Here is a 21,042-nt window from a genome sequence, read left to right on the forward strand (position 1 = left end):
CTAGGGCCAGCTCTCTCCTTAAACTCTGTGAGCAGGGTTAAATCTCCTGTCATGTGTCTTGAACAACCACTGTCCCAGTACCATAGATTCCTTCTTTGTCCCTGCACACAACAAAATCAATCAAGTTGATTTTGGTACCCAAGTTTCCTTGGGTCCAGCCTTGTTAGTCTTTTTCCTAGACTTCATTCCTCTTGCATCTTTTAAGTTAGGTAACTTTGGGTCAGCTTTGATCTCAGATGTGGTTGGTTGAAGTGTAGGGTTAGTCACAGAGTCATTTAGCATATTTGATTGATAAGGCATAGATTGTGCAAACATGTTATTCCACATAGGCATTTTGTATGGCATGTGAGGCATACTAAATGCAGTAAAATAAGGATTATTAATATATGACATGTTTGCAAAATGTGCATGAGGATTCTGATGAGACATAACAGGCATGGCATGCAGAGGTGACATAGACATGTTAGGCATGGAGGAATTTGAAGGCATGGGAGTATTTTTAACAGATTTGCAATTATCAGATAGGTGATTAACACTTTTACAATGCACACAGCTTTTTCTAGGAGCATACCTATCAGGTGTGTAATTGTTATGTTTATTAATCCCTACCTTCCCATTTCTTTTAGATTTTCTTTTAGTTTCCTTCTTATCCTCAACCAACTTAAGCCTATCTTTTAGCTGATCTAAAGTCATGTGTCCTATATTCACCTTACTGACATCTCTGGATGTGCTAGCTCCTTCTTTGACAAAGTTTTTGAGAGTTGAATCATTCTTTTTATTGAGATTTTTATTTTTAAAAGAACTTGCCTGTTTTAGTTGATGAGCCTTCAACGGATGCTCCTTTTCTTCCTTCAACGGATAACTTTCATTATCCGTTGATTCCATATCCGTTGACAATCCATCAATTAATTCTAACTCCTTTTTGTTTTTTTTCCAGGCATTCTCACAGAATGATTCAATTCCCTGAACCTTTGCAATCTGAACACTAACATCCCTAGATGTTTTCCAGGCCTTGATTACCTCTTGCTCACTTTCTAACTGTTTAGAAAGAATTTCTACTTTTTTAACAGCTTCTGCTAGTTCACTCTCAACAGTCAAGCATTTAAGTTTTATCTTTTCAAGCTCAATTACCTGATCCTCTAACATAGCATTCCTATCACTTAAAAACACATTATTCTCCTTGATCCTAGTATTTTCTTTTGCTAGTGATTTAAGGGAAACACGCAAATGATATAATTCATTGGACATATCATTTATGGCTTCATTGCATTCATGTTTAGAAAGCTGAGAGAGATCAGTAGTAATTACCTGGTTGCTTGATGAACTAGTTTCATTTTCATCAGAATTAGCCATCAGGGCTAGGTTGACATATTCCATATCATCATCTTCATTGACCCCATCTGCTGCCCAATCATCTTGAGTGAGAAAAGCTCTTTCCTTTTGTTTGAGTAAATCAAAATACTTCTTTTTGTAATCAACTTGCTCAAATTTCTTTTTATCAGAAGTTGGCTTTCTACACTCACTTGCAAAGTGTCCACTAATGCCACAGTTGTAACATTTGAACTTTGATTTGTCCACCATGTTTTTGTTTGGCTTAGTGAACTTTGTATTTTTTTTGAACTTCATCTTTGCAAACCTCCTGGACAGAAAAGCCAGATGTTCATCAACATCATCAGAGTCATCCTGACTGGAATTGTCTTCATCCTCAGCTGCTTGCTCTTTACCCTTGCTTGATTCTGATTTGCTTGTGCCAATTTTGAGACTTGGCATTGTCTTCTCCTCATTCCTGGCTTTCATCTTCTCACTGTCAGCCACAAGAGCAACTGTTCCTCCTTTTCTCTTTCCCTTTTCCAACAGCTCATCCTGCTCCATTTCAAGTTCATAAGTCTTCAGAATTCCATATAATCTTTCAAGTGTGAAGTTCTTATAATCTTGAGAATTTCTTAAAGAGACAGTCATGGGCTTCCATTCCTTTGGCAGAGACCTAAGAAATTTTAAGTTGGAGTCCTTGACTTGGTACACTCTACCATACAGCTTCAATCCATTTAACAGTTTCTGAAATCTGTTGAAGGTATCATTTAATGATTCACCTTCTTCAAAGTGAAAGTATTCATACTGTTGAATAAGAAGCTGCATCTTGTTCTCTCTGACCTGCTCAGTACCTTCACAGATGATTTGTACAGTATCCCAAACTTCCTTTGCAGTTTGGCTATTGATGACATTGTCAAACATATCTTGATCTAAGCCATTAAACAAAATATTCATGGTTCTCTTGTCCTTGCGGATCTCTTCCATGTCTTCAATAGTCCATTCTGCTTTTGGCTTGGGAATGGACTGTCCAACAGCAACTGTTGCAGTAGAAGCTGTGGCTACTTTGTGAGGGATGTGAGGACCATTTTCAATACAGTTGATGTAGCTTTCATCTTGAGAAAGAAGATGTAAATGCATCTTCACTTTCCAGTGATGATAATTATCTTTTTCCAGGACTGGGATCTTTATACCAATATCCTTCCTACTCATTATGGTAGCAGGAGGATTCTTCTGTGCACTCATGATGTTAGAAAAATAGATCTTTAAACTCTTTGTATGTTAAGAGCCTGCTCTGATACCAATTGTTATTCCCAGTGGACTAACAATGAGATTTACAGAAGGGGGGTTGAATGTAAATCTCAAAACTTTTTCAAGTTTTGAGCAGTTTCTAAGGCTAAGTGTTTAAGTGAACAAATGTGTGTGAATTGCTTGAAGCTGATACAGACAGATATATATTCAAACACAAATGTAAAGAACACAAAGAACTTAAAAACTTTTCTGGTGGATTTGTTGTTCCACCAGAGATGTGTTATTTCAGAAAATCTGTGATTCAAAGAATTAAATCACAGCTGCTTCCTAGTACAAACTAGATGATTTTCTCTCTGGATATTTCTAAACAGCTCTGGAAAAATTCATGTCTAATTACTAGCTGCTACTTGGTTTAATCTAACACCAAGTTTACAAGTGAAGACAAAACTGTAAAATACAATTGAAAAGATTCTTCACATGTTTCTTCTTCATTTCTCTATCCAATGCAATCTAGGATAATCTGTGAATCTTTGAATACTTCCTTGTTTGCACCAGAATGGAAATGCTGCATTTTCTTGATTCCTCCTAGAGGCTTCCACATTCCAGTTTTGTCTCTGTCAACCCATGTGCCTCTGTCAGCTTGTGAATTGTCACTATCAACTGCTAATGAACTAAGCATCCGTTGAAGCTTTCATCCGTTGATGCCTTATCCGTTGAGGCTTTATCCGTTGAAGCTTTATTCGTTGATGCATTATCAGTTAAAGTCTTTATCCGTTGAAGCACTTATCCGTTGATGGATATTATCCGTTGAAGCTTTAGAGACATCCGTTGAAGCTTTGTTTCTTATCCGTTGAAGGTCTTCAATATCCGTTAATACTTCTTCACTTATACAAAATTACAAGGCATGAAATATTTATAATTAGCCCTCCTATTTGTATATCCATTAGTAGTCAACATGACTGATAATTTCCTATAACATCTAAGAATTACAACTTGAATCCAGAGAATGAAATGTGCTACAATACTAAACTTATTGCTAAGTAAAACTACTCCTTCAACGGATAGCCAAGATGGTCTTATCCGTTGAGGCTACAAACACTAGATTTCTACTTAAGTGTTTTGCTTAACTTATCATCAAACTAATACACATATTCCTAACAAATACCTTAATGTCTGAAAAGATAACCCAAAAAAAGGCCTTGTTAAAACCTCCAAGAGTAAACCCAAATGGGAAAAAAGGCTCAAGGAGGGAAAAGAGTGCCCTCATCAAAGAATATTCTATACACATCTAATAAAAAACTAGTGTCTTCCGATAGAAGTAAAAGTCGCTCGTGTTATCAAAATGTATGGTTAAGTTGCATTGTACTCCGAATTCCTTGGCAATATGATTGTGCTTTAAAATATGAAACTCTTCCGATTATCGAGAAGAACATCATATCATCACTCTGAGTTCCATTGTAGCTAATCAATTTACAGTCTTATAATAGAACACTCATTTATGTTTTTTCAAACATCCTGAAAATGAGAATAAAATAAATAAGAGGAATATTTTAGAATAAAAGAAAAAAAATAATATTTGCTTAAACGAATAATCTAACCAAAGAAAATCTTTAGTTAGACACAAAAAGCCAATAAATTGATACACGATTTCCAATAAAAACCAAAATTGTGTCATCAAAAGGCTACCCATAAAAGGTACAATAACAAACCATTAATGGCACAAAACCTCTTCAAGGTAGCAAAACCATTTTTTATAGTCCCAGAAAGGTACACAAATAATCAAGAACAAAAGTTATAAAAATGTATTGCATAATTTTAAAATTTGAATTATAGAATTAAAAGATATATGTAAAATCGTTTAAAATTAAATTTTAACAATAGACAAACAAAGATCAGCAATTATGGTAATAATAAAAGATAATTAAAATCTTTTGGCTAGCACAAAATTATATATTTTAATTATTTATTAGTCACATAAAGTGACGCCAATCGTCATAAAAGACAAAAAACATCATCAATCATGACCTTCAAAAATAGTACAAATTTCCTTATAAATTAAAGCAAAAAGTCATTAATCATGATCCTCAATAATGATACAATTATATCTTAAAACAAAAAGCTAACATATAATTAAAGAGAGTTCAAATTTAAATATCTATTTAAAGAGAGTTTAAATTTTGAATATTAAAGTTTAAAAAGGTAACTTATAATTAAAGATCCTATCTAATACTAATAAAAAGGTAATCAATTATTGGTCATTAATACCATATAACTCATAACCATATTTAAAAGATCACATTTCATAAAAGTCAAAGATAAATACACTAAATAACTCGTCTATCTAAATCATATTTGGAAAGAATTCAAATTTCAAATTTGAAAGATACAACTCATAATTACTAAAATTATTGCAAATTGATAATTTCCACAATCATAAATGCAAATACTAACTAGTCAATCTAATTATATTAAATACTACAATTACATCTCTTATTCATCTTATCCTTTAATATTCATTTTGCAGTCATGCATGTTATTGAATTTCAAAAGTGTGGTCTTCCTCATTGCCATATGTTGATATGGTTACATCCACGAGACCGCCCACAGAACACGGAATAAATTGATAAGTTGATATCTGCAGAAATACCTGATCCTAAGAATGATCTGATTGGTTATCATGTTGTTCAGAATTTTATGATTCATGGACCTTGCGGAAAGGACTACTCATATTCACCATGTATGGTGAAGGGGCAGTGCGGTCGTCATTTTCCCAAAAAGTAAATTCTTTATTTCATGCCTTTTTTTAATAAAATATGTTGGCATTTATTTCAAAATTAACTAGGTTTTGACATGATATATTTTAAATGTAATTTGAATTTTTTAATATATTATTTTGCCTTACTTAACTATTCTTATGCAAATATTTCAGATATAATGCCAATACTTTCTTTGACGATTGTGGTTTCCCAGTATATCGTAGACGCCGAACAGAGCTTCACGTAGAGAAGAAAGGTGTCAAATTGGATAACCAATTTATCGTACCTTACAACAGAGATTTGTTAATCAGGTTTCACTGTCACATAAATTTAGAAGTTTGTAATAGCTCACGGTCTTTGAAGTATCTATTTAAATATTGTCTCAAAGGTCATGACACAACTACAATGCTTCTAAGGAAGAAGCACACTTCGGGTGAAACAAGCACCTCATGTACAAAGCCTAAGATAAGAGACGAAATAAAAAACTTTTTGGATGGACGTTATATCTGTGCTTCTGAAGCTGCTTGGCGTCTATTAGGTTTTGACATACATCATCGATTCCCAAGTGTTGATCGTTTGCCGGTGCATCTTGAGGGTGAGAAAAATGTGTCCTTCAAGAAGTATGACAACCTCCAAGATGTTGCTGACAGAGCAAAGATGAGATTTAGTAAACTTGAAGGATGGTTCGAGGCAAATAAAAATATCCCCGAGGCAAGGCAGTTTACATACAATCAGTTTCCTCAATATTTCACTTGGAAAGGTGATGTATGTCGTTGGAAAATACGTGAAAGAGGCACAGTTTTTGGACGATTGTCCGATGTTCATGCTTCATCTGGTGAGACTTTTTTCCTCCGGATGATTCTTATGCACATAAAGGGAGCAACTTCCTTCAGGGATCTAAGGACCGTAAACGGAATTGTATACAATACATATAAGGAGGCATGTGATGCACTTGGTCTCTTGAATGATGATAGGCAATGGCATATTGCTATGTCCGAGAATGCAGTCCATGCTATGCCATATCAGCTCAGACAGCTTTTTGTTTTCATTCTCTCGAACAATCAAGTCGCTGATCCTCTGAAGCTCTGGACTGAACACTGGAAAGCCCTTTCTGGTGACGTATTGTATTCCCGCAGAAAATCTACTGGAAATATCTACCTTCAATTGAGTGAATCTGATATTCAAAACATAACATTAGCAGGTAAGTTAACATCATGTTTTATCTTATATCTTTCATTTCAAAATTCATTTATAGTTTCCTTTTGTTAAATGCCGTTATAAATATGTATGAAGAAGTACTACTATTTTTTAATTTCTAACACAGAAACCTGATCCTGACACAGAAACCTTATCCATATCACATAGATTCACTGTCTAATTTTAGTGCAATGACTCACTCTTAGTTTTAAGTATAAAGTTATCTCAGAATTATCAAACTACATCAATATTGCGGTCATGCGCGATAGTAGTTGCAGCCAATAATCAAACATTACCCGCCTTTATGTTAGGCGGAATGAACCAGGCTATCCCCTCCATTTTAAATTAGAGAATTCACATGACATGTCATTAATTTAATACACAGATGATATACTTTTGTATATGTTCTATTACTTAAGCTATCCCCTCCAATGTCTCTATTAGTATACAAAAATACGCGTCCCAATTGCAGATAGATTCATATAATTGCAGCTATAACATCTAATATCAATCATCTTACAATTTCTTTGTAATGCCAAGTATGCAAATGCATTACATGTAAAAAAGATGCAGTCCTATCTTCAGTTCCTGTTCAAAAAATATATACTTAGCAGGATTCATAGATGGAGCATTAATAAACTATTCTCATATAATGAATATTATTATTAACAATAAAGCACAAATCGGAAAAAATTACCTAATATTATTTCATGCGGTCTTATATCATCACTTTTGAACAGGCATACATGAATAAAGTGTTCGTCCAATGAAACAAGTGAATCGAACACAAGAATGTCAAATATTTCCACTCTACTATCCCTCACAAATTGTTTCCATCCATTACCAAAGTAATAATCATTGTGGGATTTCTCAATTTTTACTTCCCACGTAATATATGTCATCAATATATATGCAAACAATTAATTTTATATTTTTATTAATTTGCCAACTAATATATATTGAGTGTTATATTACATACCAATGAACCAAAAGAGTTATGTTCAGAAATTCCGACTAAGAAGCTTTTCCCCCTAGCTTTAAGGCCGTCTTCTGTGCTTGATAATTGATCTTGCATAATCTGATAATATTGAAATCATTACGTAATTTTCAAGAAAAACTAAAATTACTAAATTGTTTCAAACAATTTAGTACTTTCAAACTATAAATATATATATATATATATGTTTTGTACTTTCAAACAAAGTACAAACTAACCTGCACCATTTTTTGCCCGAGAGAGATTGTACAGTATAAGTTATGACTTGCAACTAGAACTGAAACACGAATGCCAATGGGTTGACAATTCATCTTGGTTTTTGTAGGATTTTTTACATTGTATATCTCCAATATATGCAGCTTACTTAATTGAGACAATGATTTTCAATCTAATAAAATTAATATCTTTATGAAGATTTGACCAAGATTGAGATAAATATATTTTATAGTTTCTTTCAATATAATGGATATTTGTGAGCAATATATTTTCCATGTAAGACAACTAATATATTTGTGAACAATACATTTTCCATGTATTTAGCTTATATAAGATTTTACATGATTTTGTAGAATCACTAAAAAACTTTATGAAGGTTTGTAATAAATCAATCGATATCTTTTGTAATTTTTTTAGAAAAATCTAGGCTTACAAATTTTTGTAATTTACATGTTTTCTTTTAAAACATATGTTTGTTTCCAAAGTTAAACTGATTTTCCGGATACGCAGATTCTAACAACCAATTGTATAATTTATAAATAATATAAAAATAAAAGAAATAACTATTTTAGCTTTGCATTTTTTCACAATATAAAGATATGCTGAAAATTGCGATATTGAACTAAATTATTTTAATTTTTTTTTGCATATTTCAAGAAATTCCCGTGTGCGAAGCACGGGCTATCTTACTAGTAATTAAAGAGAGTTCAAATTTAAATATCTATTTAAAGAGAGTTCAAATTTTGAATATTAAAGTTTAAAAAGGTAACTTATAATTAAAGATTCTATCTAATACTAATAAAAATGTAATCAATTATTAGTCATTAATACCATATAACTCATAACCATATTTAAAAGATCACATTTCATAAAAGTCAAAGATAAATACACTAAATAACTCGTCTATCTAAATCATATTTGGAAAGAATTCAAATTTCAAATTTGAAAGATACAACTCATAATTACTAAAATTATTGCAAATTGATAACTTCCACAATCATAAATGCAAATACTAACTAGTCAATCTAATTATATTAAATACTAAAATATATAAATCGAAAATATTGAAACATTTCCAAAAATAATGGTCAAGATATAATTTATACAAAAATAATTTTAGATATTATTTTAAAATAAATCTCCAAAAACATTTACTACACATTGAGATTAGGATTTTGAAAGATCAAACACTAGGGTTTATATCAAGAACACAATTAAGAATATGATTATGGAAGATCAAAAACTAGGGTTTAATAACAACTCGGTGATCATATCAAGAAATACAGCAAGGGCACATATCACCAATTAACACCAAATATAAAGATATGAATTATGATCAACACAAAAAAAAGAACACATAATATAAGATTTACTGAGGCATACATGTATGGCAAAACAATACAAATCATATGAACTATCTAACGTAAATAAATAATTTATAAAAATATACAGATTAATAAGAAAAACATATGTGATTCTGGCAACTTAATCATATCTTACAGAAGTATATTAAGACATATAAATATATGCATCTGATTAATAAAATTGAGAGGCTTAACGTACCTGGTGTTTTAACCAAAATTTGCGGGTTAATATCTAAGTCTAATACGATTTATTGTTTAAATAATTAAAGCAATAAAGTAAGAACAAGAACAATGAACGAACTCGACACAAGCAAATGGTGATGCGGAAAATCCCGTGAATGGGTAAAAACCGTGGGTGGGACGGTACCCAACCAAGATGATTCCACTATAATAAGATGAAGATGATTACATATTATTACAATCAGTGATATAATAAGGAAATGATGTAGAAAGCTCCATCCATGAGTGTGTGATTTTGGACGAGTGCAAAGAAGATAGCTTAGTATAGAGGAAGTGTAAGGTGTTGATCAGCTATAGCCTCCCTCTCTTTGCTTCATTCTGTTTTGTATTTATCGGTAATTGGAGTCATTTTGTTGTGGCTAATCTTCCTATGACTAGATGCGGTATTGAATGAGTTCCCGGAGTATTTTTTTGAGTGAAGAAGATAATCTATGTATTATGTCTTTCTTCATGAATGTTATGTGCATCTTGCCCTTTATATGACTCTTTTCCTTCATATCTCCTCCACCAGCATCATCCGTTGTTATCTTTATGCCATCAACCCACAATATTGCTGTAGAATAGGTAAGATTTGTTAACTGCCCTCCTAAATTTCAGGATTATTGCAGACTTGGTCTCGTTGTTGTTCTGCTCCCATTTGATTACTCTGTACCCGTCGAGAGTCTTCATATCAATTATAAAATCCTCATATCAATGTGCTTCCATTATGCTGGGTAAAAATTCAGTACTAACAATTGCCCCTAATTTTATTAGGAGTGTTCAACACCCAATAAAATTATCTTCATTTCATGTTCATGAACCTCAGTCAATTTGATTGCAGATTCGTTCCTTCTTTAACCCGTATGCGAAACACTGCATGTTAAGTTGCCGTCATTGACATGTATAGCTCACATACGTGTTACTTTGTACATGAGTGGTTTAGTAGTTTTATCTTGAAGTTCTTATTTGATAGTCCATCTGTTTGGCTTATGGCTTAGTATGTGTATTTTCTCTTGATCTATCGTTGTGATGTCTTGATCTTTTTAGGTCGTACAGTTGCTGTCTTGATAAGTATGTAGCTTCGAATTGACTTATTTTCTTGATCAAGTAATTGAATCTTGCCGAGTAGACTTACAAGTAGATGTGCTTGTTGTTATCTAGTTCATCATAGACGAGTTATCCAACGATTGTACATGTCATCCCATGATGTTTACATTCTCGGTTGTTTGGAGTTACGCAAAATTGCATCAGAGTTATTGTCATTGCAATGTTTGTAGAATCATCATGTGTGTGTACTCTTAGGTTCTTCGTTTGTCACAAATTATTGGGCGTTATACGTGTTGCCTCATTTTTGTAGTCTTCATGATGTTATTGATTAGTTGTACTCGTTTTCGTTTCATATGCATATGTTATTCAAGATACTTTACTCGCTCACCATGTTCGTTAATCTCGTTTGAAGGAAGTCGTAGCTCTTCTGGAATCATATGTTGAATGCGTGTAACTACTTCAAGGCGAAGCACGCTTGCACTTGAGGTCCGAACGATGCTCTTTCGTCAGGATATGTGGATAACGACAATAGTGCTCAATAGTTGTTTAAGGATGATGATGATAATACCGAGTAGCTCTTTCGTTGTTGTCAGTTCCATGACTTCTCTTCAGTAGTATTTGATGATGAAGAATTTTTATCAAATGTCAATTGTATATATGTTTTTATTTGTAAGTTCCAGCACCATGTTAATTTGTTAAAAGGTCTTTTCCTCTTAAAATAAACTTAGGATTACGTTATTTTCATCATGTACGACATGTGACACACGTAGTTTATATTTTCTTACGTAGGTGCATGCACAATGTTTAAGCAGTCTAGAGGCCTTCCCCTCTTGAAACATACTTAATTTATCGTAGATCATATATTGACAGACTCGGGATACTATGCCCCTTGCCTATCGTGTGTATGTTTTTTATTCGTAATGACAAAGAAGGCCCTTGCCTCGTAATAGGATGATCAGTCCTCTAAAAATAGTAGAATCAGGATAATCATCCCTTCATCTACTGTAGGGGTACTTCCCCTTGCGTCATATCCGTCATGTATTTGCATTATGTATGATGTGCAATGCATATGACATAACTAAATGCAAGACATAAATAACACACTTTAGGTCTAGCATTTTTATAAAGACATTGCGAATAAAGCGTTATAGATAAGCATATATGACATATGTTGTTTTAAACATGTATAATCAAATAATCTTTCACATAAAATATTTAGGTTGCAAAGAAGATATCATGTATTATCGAAAACAAAGAGGAAATTAGTTCATAGAGGAACATACTGTACTGGAGAAATTGCACAAGGACGTTACATATGATAAGCCTTTAACTTGATTACATTCCAACTTTCGGGAACTCATTTGGAGATGTCTCAAAGATGTTAGCTCAAAATCTCTTGTAAAGTGTTCAATATGTTCAGCCATTTTTCAGAGTTCATGTCGTCATTCAGATTTGTGCATTCTTCCGTGATACGGTTGTCGCCTTCTTTTTATACACAGGTTGTAACCGAATCTGGCGAAGCCGGTGGATGCTTCCAGAAGTGTCAACAATTCGTGCTCAGGTGTTGTATTGTCCATCGTGTGAATATGTGGATAAGCGAGTGAGTTTTTACACTATCTCTATGTATGTACGTCTTGTCAATATGTGAACATGTCGTGCGCCTTAGCATAGAATTAACGTATTTCCTTTATCGTTTGCCCCTTTGTAGTCTCTTTAATTTCGTGTCGTTGACTTCATACCAAAGTGATAACCATTGTTAGAATCTTCATGTCTGTCTTATTCAAGTCTGATTTGTATCATGGATTTAGAGTGTATGTCATTCACTGTCTTGCAGTATTACTTTATCGATTCATCGTTGAAGTGTGAAACTTTTGTTGGTTTTCATTCAAATGCCTCTATGGTTGTGGTTGTGTTACAATTGTGTATGGTCGTCTTCTTGTTGAATCTGTACGAGTACTTTTATAGATGTTCCCTAAAATACTGGACAACGCGATACAAATCGCTTGTCGCCTTCTCAAACTGTCAACTACTTGCATACTACATACTGAATACGTCGATCATAACAGATCATAACGATGTCGGTGTTGTCTTTTTTAAGGGCTTTAGAGCATCACAAATTAGTTGAATCATATTCCATGTCTCTTGTAGTTCTTGTTCGACATACACTAGAACATACCCTTGTGATTTGAGAACTCCTGTCTTGGCATTGTGTTTGACGTGTCACGATCTGCATTTCGGTCGTCAATTATCTCGTAATACTGTAGTTGTCCTACGTTACCCCTATCTTCAGTTTCAACTTGTTGTTGTCCAGAGTGTGCCCACTGCATACCATTTGTTCTGAAGCAATTGTCTTCTAATGTGTCATCCATATCTAATGTATCATGGTTGACATCACACGTTGTAGAGAAATCTTTTCATTTAATTTAATCACACATAACTCCATCCTCAACATCTTCTTCTCTAGTTACATCTGCTTTATGTCTGGCTTCCACTTAGATCACGTCTTGGCTTCCTGTCTAATTTTTATCTGTAACAGCGATATTTCTCTTGTTCGTAGCCTGTTTTTGATCATTGCTTAATTTTGAAGATAACTTCGCTCTGAGTGCCTCTTTTTCATAATGTTAATCATCCACGTCCAATGTAGCTTTTTAAATACAGAAACAATGCCCCTTTCATCTCCACGTTATTCCCTTGAATAATAGCATCTCCAGGTTGAGTGTCATCAGCCATTGTAGTAAATCGCATAGACTTTTAGCTAATTTCCCACAGACGGCGCCAATTGTTTTAACCAAAATTTGTGGGTTAATAGCTAAGTCTAATACAATTTAGTGTTTAAGTAATTAAAGCAAGAAAGTAAGAACAAGAACAATGAACGAACTCGACACAAGCAAATGGTGACGCGGAAAACCCCGTGAATGGGTAAAAACCGCGGGTGAGATGGTACACAACCAAGATGATTCCACTATAATAAGATGAAGATGATTACATGTTAAGAAAATCAGTGATATAATAAGGAAATGATGTAGAAAGCTCCATCCATGAGTGTGCGGTTTTGGACTTTTGGTGAGACTGCGTAACTATATGAACAATATTCAACAGTATACGTGATAACTCAACAGGAGAACAATACTAGAACATGACAGGTTAATAATACTACATCTACACAAGAAATCAGAAGAAATGAAGACAAGGAAAATACAAAGAATCAAAAGATTAGAAGATAGCTTGAAGTCTGTTTATAGGTCACTGAAAGAAGCTTATTAATATGTTCATGCCTCAGTGAAGAATAAAGGTTAAAGACTTTCAAGGTTTCAGAAATGTTGAAGATTCAGTGTATAAGTGCTACCAGAAGATTTCAGTGTATTGGCATTGGTTGAAGATAGACAGTGTATGAAGCATAGGAATCTGAAGAATTGAAGACATAGTATAGACAGAGGTTAAAGAAGACAGAGTATAGACATGAGTTCATTTATATGTTCAAGCGTCGGTGAAGAACAGTGAATGAAGTATTCAAGATTGTAGTAGCAATGAAGACGTTGTCTAAAGTACCATGAAGAATTACAGTGAAAGTATATTTGTTTATTGACAGTCAGTGTTCGAAGCAATAAAGTTGTTGCAAGCTTAACAATTTAATCAAGACTATAATACGAAGACCTGAATGGGGGTTAGTCGTCTGTGAACCAGACCAATTGCACTAGACGTCAACAGCTCGTGAAAGGAATCTGGATATTATTTATAGAAGAATTTTTAAATTGAGGAATGTACTTGGATTGAACATTTATCTATTAAAGTACGAGAAGTGGTGCGCGGGTTATACAGCTAAGCGGCTCGAGGGATTGGCGAAGTTCAAAGTTTAATTGTTAAATTAAATATGTTTATTTAAAGGATTTTAATATAATTTATTTAATAAACTTAAATTGATTTCTCTTATAAACTTTAAATAAGTTTATTTTATAAATCTAAATTATTTTATTTATATAAGTTATATTTAAGTTAATTTTATAAATTAATTTAGTTACACTTTAAACTAAAAGAAAAAAAGAAAATCAAAAAGAAAAAAAAGAGAAAAAGAAAATACAAAAAGAATAGAAAAACAAAAGAAAGAAAAAGAAAAAAAGGAAAAAAGAAAATAAAAGAAAATAGAAATCAAAAGAAACAAACAAGTACAAGTTTGTTTTTGTTTTGGTTAAGTTTAGTTTAGTACATATATATGTACTAGTTAGTAGGTGGTCGCCAAAGAACTAGCTACACTGGAGTCGCCATACAAGTTAATAACATGTCACTTGGTTTCTTTTCCGTTTAAGTACTATGTACTAGTAGCCCCTGTGGTCGCCACAGGGGAGTTATAATAATAGTACTACTAGTCGCTACAGGGAAGCTAAAACTAGTCGCCACAGAGCACTCCTCAACCTCAGCCACTACTTTGTTGAATCAATCAATTAATTTGTGTGGTCAATATTTACCCACACATTTGTATTGAATATAAAGTCTACACACTTGCAGCAGAAGTATTCGACCAATTTTTGGATTCATTATGTTCATCTTCTCTCCCAAGAGAGTAGTGTAAATGGCAGCAAAGATTTTCAGAGAAACTCAAACTTTTTGTATATCCGTTTAACTTCTCACCAGAGTAACGTTATAATGCCCGTTTTAATTCTTGTATATTCATAGAGGCATTATAATCGTTAACCGATAGTTAAATCCTTAGACAAATAAAATCTAGATCATTGTATATGATTTAATTTGTTGATCTTTGTAGAAGTAAGAACATTATTGTTCTTGGATTGTAGCCGGTTAATTTATTTACCGGAGTGTAGCAACACCCCTCGCGGATTTATATATGAATATAAACTTCCCCGAATATCTTGTGTTCCTCATTTTATTGTTCCAAACACTATTCTTCTCAAGAACACAAAACCACTAACCGAGCACTAAATTTTATATCCGCAAAAGATTCGATTTTTTTTTTTAATTTAGTGATTATCGTATTCAACCCCCCTTCTACGTAATTCGGGACCTAACATGGACGAGTGCAAAGATGATAATTTAGTATAGAAGAAGTGTAAGGTGTTGATCAGCTATAGCCTCCCTCTCTTTGGTTCATTCTGGTTTGTATTTATCGGTAATTGGAGTCATTCTATTATGGCTAATCTTCATGTGACTAAATATGTTATTGAATGAGTTCTCAGAGTGTTTGTTGAGTGAAGAAGATAATCTATGTATTATGTCTTTTTTCATGAATGTTATATGTATCATGCCCTTTATATGACTCTTTTCCTTCATATCTCCTCCACCAGCATCACCCATTGCTATCTTTATGCCATCAGCTCGCAATGTTGTTATAGAATAGGTAAGATTAATTAACCGCCCTCCTAAATTTCAGGATTGTTGCAGACTTGGTCTCGTTGTTTTTTTGCTCCCGTTTGATTACTCTGTACCCGTCGAGAGTTTTCATGTCAATTACAAAATCCTCATGTCAATGTGCTTCCATTATGCTGGCTAAAAATTCAGTACTAACACCTGGTGGGAGAATTATCGTACTACATACGTGGATTGGTTATTGAAATTAGAAGTATCAAAGTTTGAAAGAACTAACCATGAAAAATCCTTATGTTTATGTACCTTGTGCCTGCTGCAATATTTTGTGTCAATGTAAATCAGCAAATAAAGAGTAAAACACAAACTTTAAAATAACCGAAAACAAAATATTGCGAACAACACTACAACATGTCATCGCACCAAAAAACCGATTAGCCATCGTTGTCCGGGCTCCTTTCTCCACTTGTTTATTTGTCTTTACGTGACAAAAGCGTAGATGGTGAGTAAAAATAGGCTTCCCCATTCTAGTCTCGACATACACATCCATTTGTTAGTGATCAGTGACCTACTTTTAATATGTATACAATTTATATAAACAGTTGTAATAAGAAACACAAAATCCAATAAAAATATTATAATCTAGCATTCAAAATTTACTATTTCTTATATATTTTTTAAATATTGGTTTCATGTGTCTTAAATTTTAAATAGAAAAAGCTAGCCTCTAGCTTGTTGTCGAAACAAATTTTGTAGAGTTAAAAATGTAAATTTCTATTTATACATTATAGAACTAACTCCGGTCATCACTTTCCGGCCACCGTCTTTCATTCATCCTCATATGACATAATATATATATTGTATGTATATATACACAAAGAGAGTAGCAGCATAGAACGTACAGCCATACCCAGACTTTTACGTAATAATTGATATTTAACTGAGACATAAAGATTAGAAAACTACCAGCGATGATGATCAAAGATTAACAGTTATTTGAAGTTAAATCTGTGATCGTAAACCAAACAAATCCTTTTAGCAACATGTGATATTTTTTTGAACCAAAATCCAAAATCTGGAGTGGATTGGTTTGGTTATCTGGTTTTAAGACCACATTGCCCAGTCTATCCTTCCTTATCATTATCGCCTCCGTCGTCTAATCTCTAACTTTCCATTTATTTACTCTAATTTTGTTAAATTTTAATAAAGTACATCATCTGTCCATAATAGGTCTCGTTTGAGATTTTTTTTCTCTTTATACATATTAATTTCAATTGTAATTAAAGATTTATTAATATTTTTTCAAAATTATTCTTTCGAAAAATTGTATAAGAACTAATGAGAGGTAAAATATAGCAAAGTCTACATTTATGTATTTATAATGGATATAAGAGAAAATATATCTTCGTGATTATTATTTGAGATATTTTTAAAAATACGTTTTTTGAAGATTGTTTTTTTTTCAAAATATGATTTTTTAAGTTTTTATTTGTAAAAGTAGATTTTTCATTTTTTTTTGCAAATTAAGATTTTTCAACTATATGCAACCTCAAATATAAAAAAAACTTAAGTCATTTTTAGAAAATATAAAAGAAATTATATTTGTGGTTGATTTTGGTTATAAATTATGCAATTATTTTCAAAAGATAGTAAAATCGAGCAAACAAACTTATAAAAACAGTAATTTTATAATTTATCTTAGGGAAAATGAATTTTTTCGTTACCTAACTTATTGTGTGTTTAAAAACTTACCACTCAACTATATTTTTTTTTATTTTACTCACTAATATTATGTTCATATTTTTTCTAGTCACTGACGTTAGGTTCAGATTTGATTATTAGTATTTTGTCAATTTTCTATAGCATTATTAAAATATAGTGATGACCGGTACAAAAAGTGTCATATGTGTTTTATAAGAAAGTTTATATGTGTTTGAGTTTGCTAGATGCATATGGAGGAGTCGTATACTGTCTGAATTATATACGTACGTTACAGAAAGGATGCATAGTGTTTTAAACATCTGATCAGAACAAATGTATATACATTGTAAACAGACGTATACAATCAGTTCATATACGTCTGTTACTTTTTAGGTCGGGTACTAAGCTCATAACTAAAATTAATAGGAAGAGGCATCTCAATTCGTACTAAATTTATTGGAAAATAAAAAAAAATAAAAATTCAATATAATCAAATTAATAAACTGATCATGAAGTACTAAAAACATTAAAAAATTATATATCAATATTTTATCAAACGACACTTTCAAAAATCAAGTGAAATCACTAATCACAACTCCGTCATGCAACTCTTACCGACCCAAAATCAAAATTATAAACCCACCCACTCTAATAGAATTGTGAAACAAGTATATATATAAACACAAAAATAGAATAATGGTGTAATAATGTGAATTTGGTATTAAATCAAACAACTCTCACAAGATATTTTTCTTACAAACATAGTTTTATAAAACTTATTTTTAAGTTTTTTTTTGTATATAAAAATGTAAACATTAAATTATTATTCAGAAGAAAAAAATTTAAAATAATACATGAAACTACATCTTTTAGAAGCCTTAAAACGTTTCCCAAACTCTCATCACCAAGGTACACGTCTGGGGGGACATATGAAGTACTATATATAAAGATATAGACATATATCAAATTATTAAAATATTATAAACTACCGCTATATCTTAATAATGCTACAAATAATTGACATAATGCTAAAAATCAAATCTGAAACTAACGTCAGTGACAAAAAATAGATATGAACCTAACATTAGTGAGCAAAAGAAAAAAAATTGATTAGTAAGTTCCTAAAAACACGATAAATTGGGTGACGAAAAAATTCATTTTCCCTTTATCTTAGAGCAACTTCAATGGATGATGCTGCCAACTTCATGTGATATTACGTAACTTGTTAACATTGTTTGCATTATATTGGAGTTAAGAAATGTCATTATGGCATGTACTATCAAATTGTGGTGTCAAAAGTTGGCATCCTCCATTTTAGGCTCAACTTCATTTGTTATCTTAATGATGCATGAAATAACATTTTTTTAATATATTTATATTAGACAATTTTTTATTAAATTAGTAAAATTGACATCTTCAATTGATAATTGAAGTTTTTTTTAAAAAAAGATTCTAAAATATATGAAGCAGAAAAAATTAAAATACTATATTTTTATTTAAGTGACAAAATTATCCCCATCTGAATTCTGCCAATCATCGAGATACTCTTGTTGTTTTACAAAACTTAACAGTCATTTTCGCTGTCTTCGAATACAAAGGGCGTAAACGTTCGAGAAGGTGAGGATACATTATTCCTCAGCAATATTTTAAGACTACACAGAATGACTTGACCAAATTTTAAAATGCAATCATTTAACTATAATTCATGTTTTTCAATTACGCAAGATGGCCCCCCATGCCACTATAAATACTTAGCCACACTCCATCGCATACATCATCTTTTTTCCCTTAACAAACGCATTAGCTTCTGTAACTTAAATTAAAGCTACAACACTATATAACACCCAAAACTAACGACACTTAATACACAATGTACAACAACATTAGCTTTGATTCAGACTCGTCTCTTCTCGAATCGATACGACGACACCTTCTTGATGATCATGCAGCAGAAGACTCAAATCCAGGGAACTCACCTGCCATATATTGCTCCAGCAGCTACGCCAACATCTCTTCCAAGGAGTTACAGTTAAATAACAATGATTCTCAAGATTCGGGGCTCAATAACATGCTAAATGACGCTGTCAACATTGGGAGCTTGTCGGCAATGCAACAACCCATGGCCACAGTCAAGTGTGATGCTGAGAATGAACAGGCGATAGCGGTGGCACAACCGCATATTAGAAGATACAGAGGGGTTAGGCAAAGGCCTTGGGGGAAGTTTGCAGCTGAGATTAGAGACCCGGCGAAGAATGGGACTAGGGTTTGGCTAGGAACATATGGGAGCGCGGAGGATGCAGCTATGGCTTATGACAAGGCAGCATTTCGCATGCGCGGAGCACGGGCTATTTTGAATTTCCCGCTTCTAATTAACTCCGGTGCGCCCGATCCGGTGAAAGTCGTAGATAAGAGGTATGTAGGGTCGTCGGAATGCTTGTGGGAGGAGAATGTGTCGCCTAAGAAAAGGAAGAAAGCGGGGACATTATAAGGGCTGCCTTTGTACTGTGAAATGAGTTTTGTGAAAAATCCGGGGGATACGAAACAGATTTTACTTGTTTCAGTAAAAATAAACAAGGAGGAGTATTCTGTAAAATTTGTGTAATTGATGTTATTATACTTTCACATAAATATATTCCATTCAATAATTGTCTAATGATGTCAAATTCCAGCACTACATTCACTACTATAAATTGAGGGTATGAAATTTCGACATCCAACTGTCAGTGACATAAAATTCTGTTTCCACGTGCCAGGTCAATCTCTAGTCAAAAAAAATAGACGAGCTCATATATTTTGCGACCTGACATTGTTACGTGTAACCCAACTCATTTTTGTGTCAAAAAAATTACGTTTTCGTTATGTTTAACCGAACTCATAAAATATAAACAGGGATTTAGGAGATCGCTAATGTAAACATTATCATGTTAGTTTCATATTAGTTTAAGTTTTTATTTGGAAAAAAATAATTTAATTATAAAAAATTAGACGACATCTAATTATAATCGAAATTGAACATTCATATAATTATAATATTACTGTTGAATCATTTTTTTTGGATAGTTAACCAAACGATCTTTTGAAAAAATATGTACATTTTATAATTTTTCAACTGTTATTTTGAACAATCAACCACAACTACATCATCATAAATTTTTTTATCACTAAATTAAAAGTATTAAATTTCCGCATATTTGTGATTTCGAACATGATGACACCAAACAAACCAAAATAAAATCAAACATTTACAAGAAGAGATTAAACAAAAATCCAAATAAATTGGATACTTATTAGAAAAAAAAAATAAGAGAGGAACTAAGAATAATAAAAAAAAAAGAAGAGATTAGGGTGTTCCACGGGTAAATGCCAGTGAAATCTCCCCATGTAACCGGCGTTGCCACGGCGAGAAAGAATTTTAGGGGCCCGCAGTTGGTTAAAAAAGAGATAATTATCTTGTTGGTCACATGTTCGAATTTCACGGGAGGAGAATTTATGATTATGCATACCGTATGAACCAGAGCATGCCGTTTAAATGCGATTTATCTTAATTCACGTGATTTGCAAGATATTGTATAAGTCCGTGGGTTTTCAAGGATAGAGAGAAGTTTAAAATTTAGGTAGATAGAATTTGTGTTTATTAGTTTAAGATTTTGATTATTGTTAACCGAACTCT

At 32.6% G+C, this 21,042-nt stretch overlaps 1 protein-coding gene across 1 annotated transcript; it reads left to right on the forward strand.

The window, feature by feature from the left end:
* The first annotated feature begins 19,140 nt into the window (after window positions 1-19,140).
* LOC141667363 (ethylene-responsive transcription factor 2-like) lies at window positions 19,141-20,171 on the forward strand. Its single transcript, XM_074473817.1, has one exon. The coding sequence runs from the start codon at window positions 19,243-19,245 to the stop codon at window positions 19,858-19,860; it is 618 nt and encodes a 205-aa protein (XP_074329918.1). The 5' UTR covers window positions 19,141-19,242; the 3' UTR covers window positions 19,861-20,171.
* Window positions 20,172-21,042: the final 871 nt, after the last annotated feature.

The sequence above is a fragment of the Apium graveolens genome, chromosome 6 (assembly GCF_009905375.1).
Source record: "Apium graveolens cultivar Ventura chromosome 6, ASM990537v1, whole genome shotgun sequence".
Taxonomy (NCBI): Eukaryota; Viridiplantae; Streptophyta; class Magnoliopsida; order Apiales; family Apiaceae; genus Apium; species Apium graveolens.

Excerpts from the sequence above, each read along its gene's own strand:
- LOC141667363 (XM_074473817.1), top strand. The coding sequence starts at position 19,243 with ATGTACAACAACATTAGCTTTGATTCAGACTCGTCTCTTCTCGAATCG.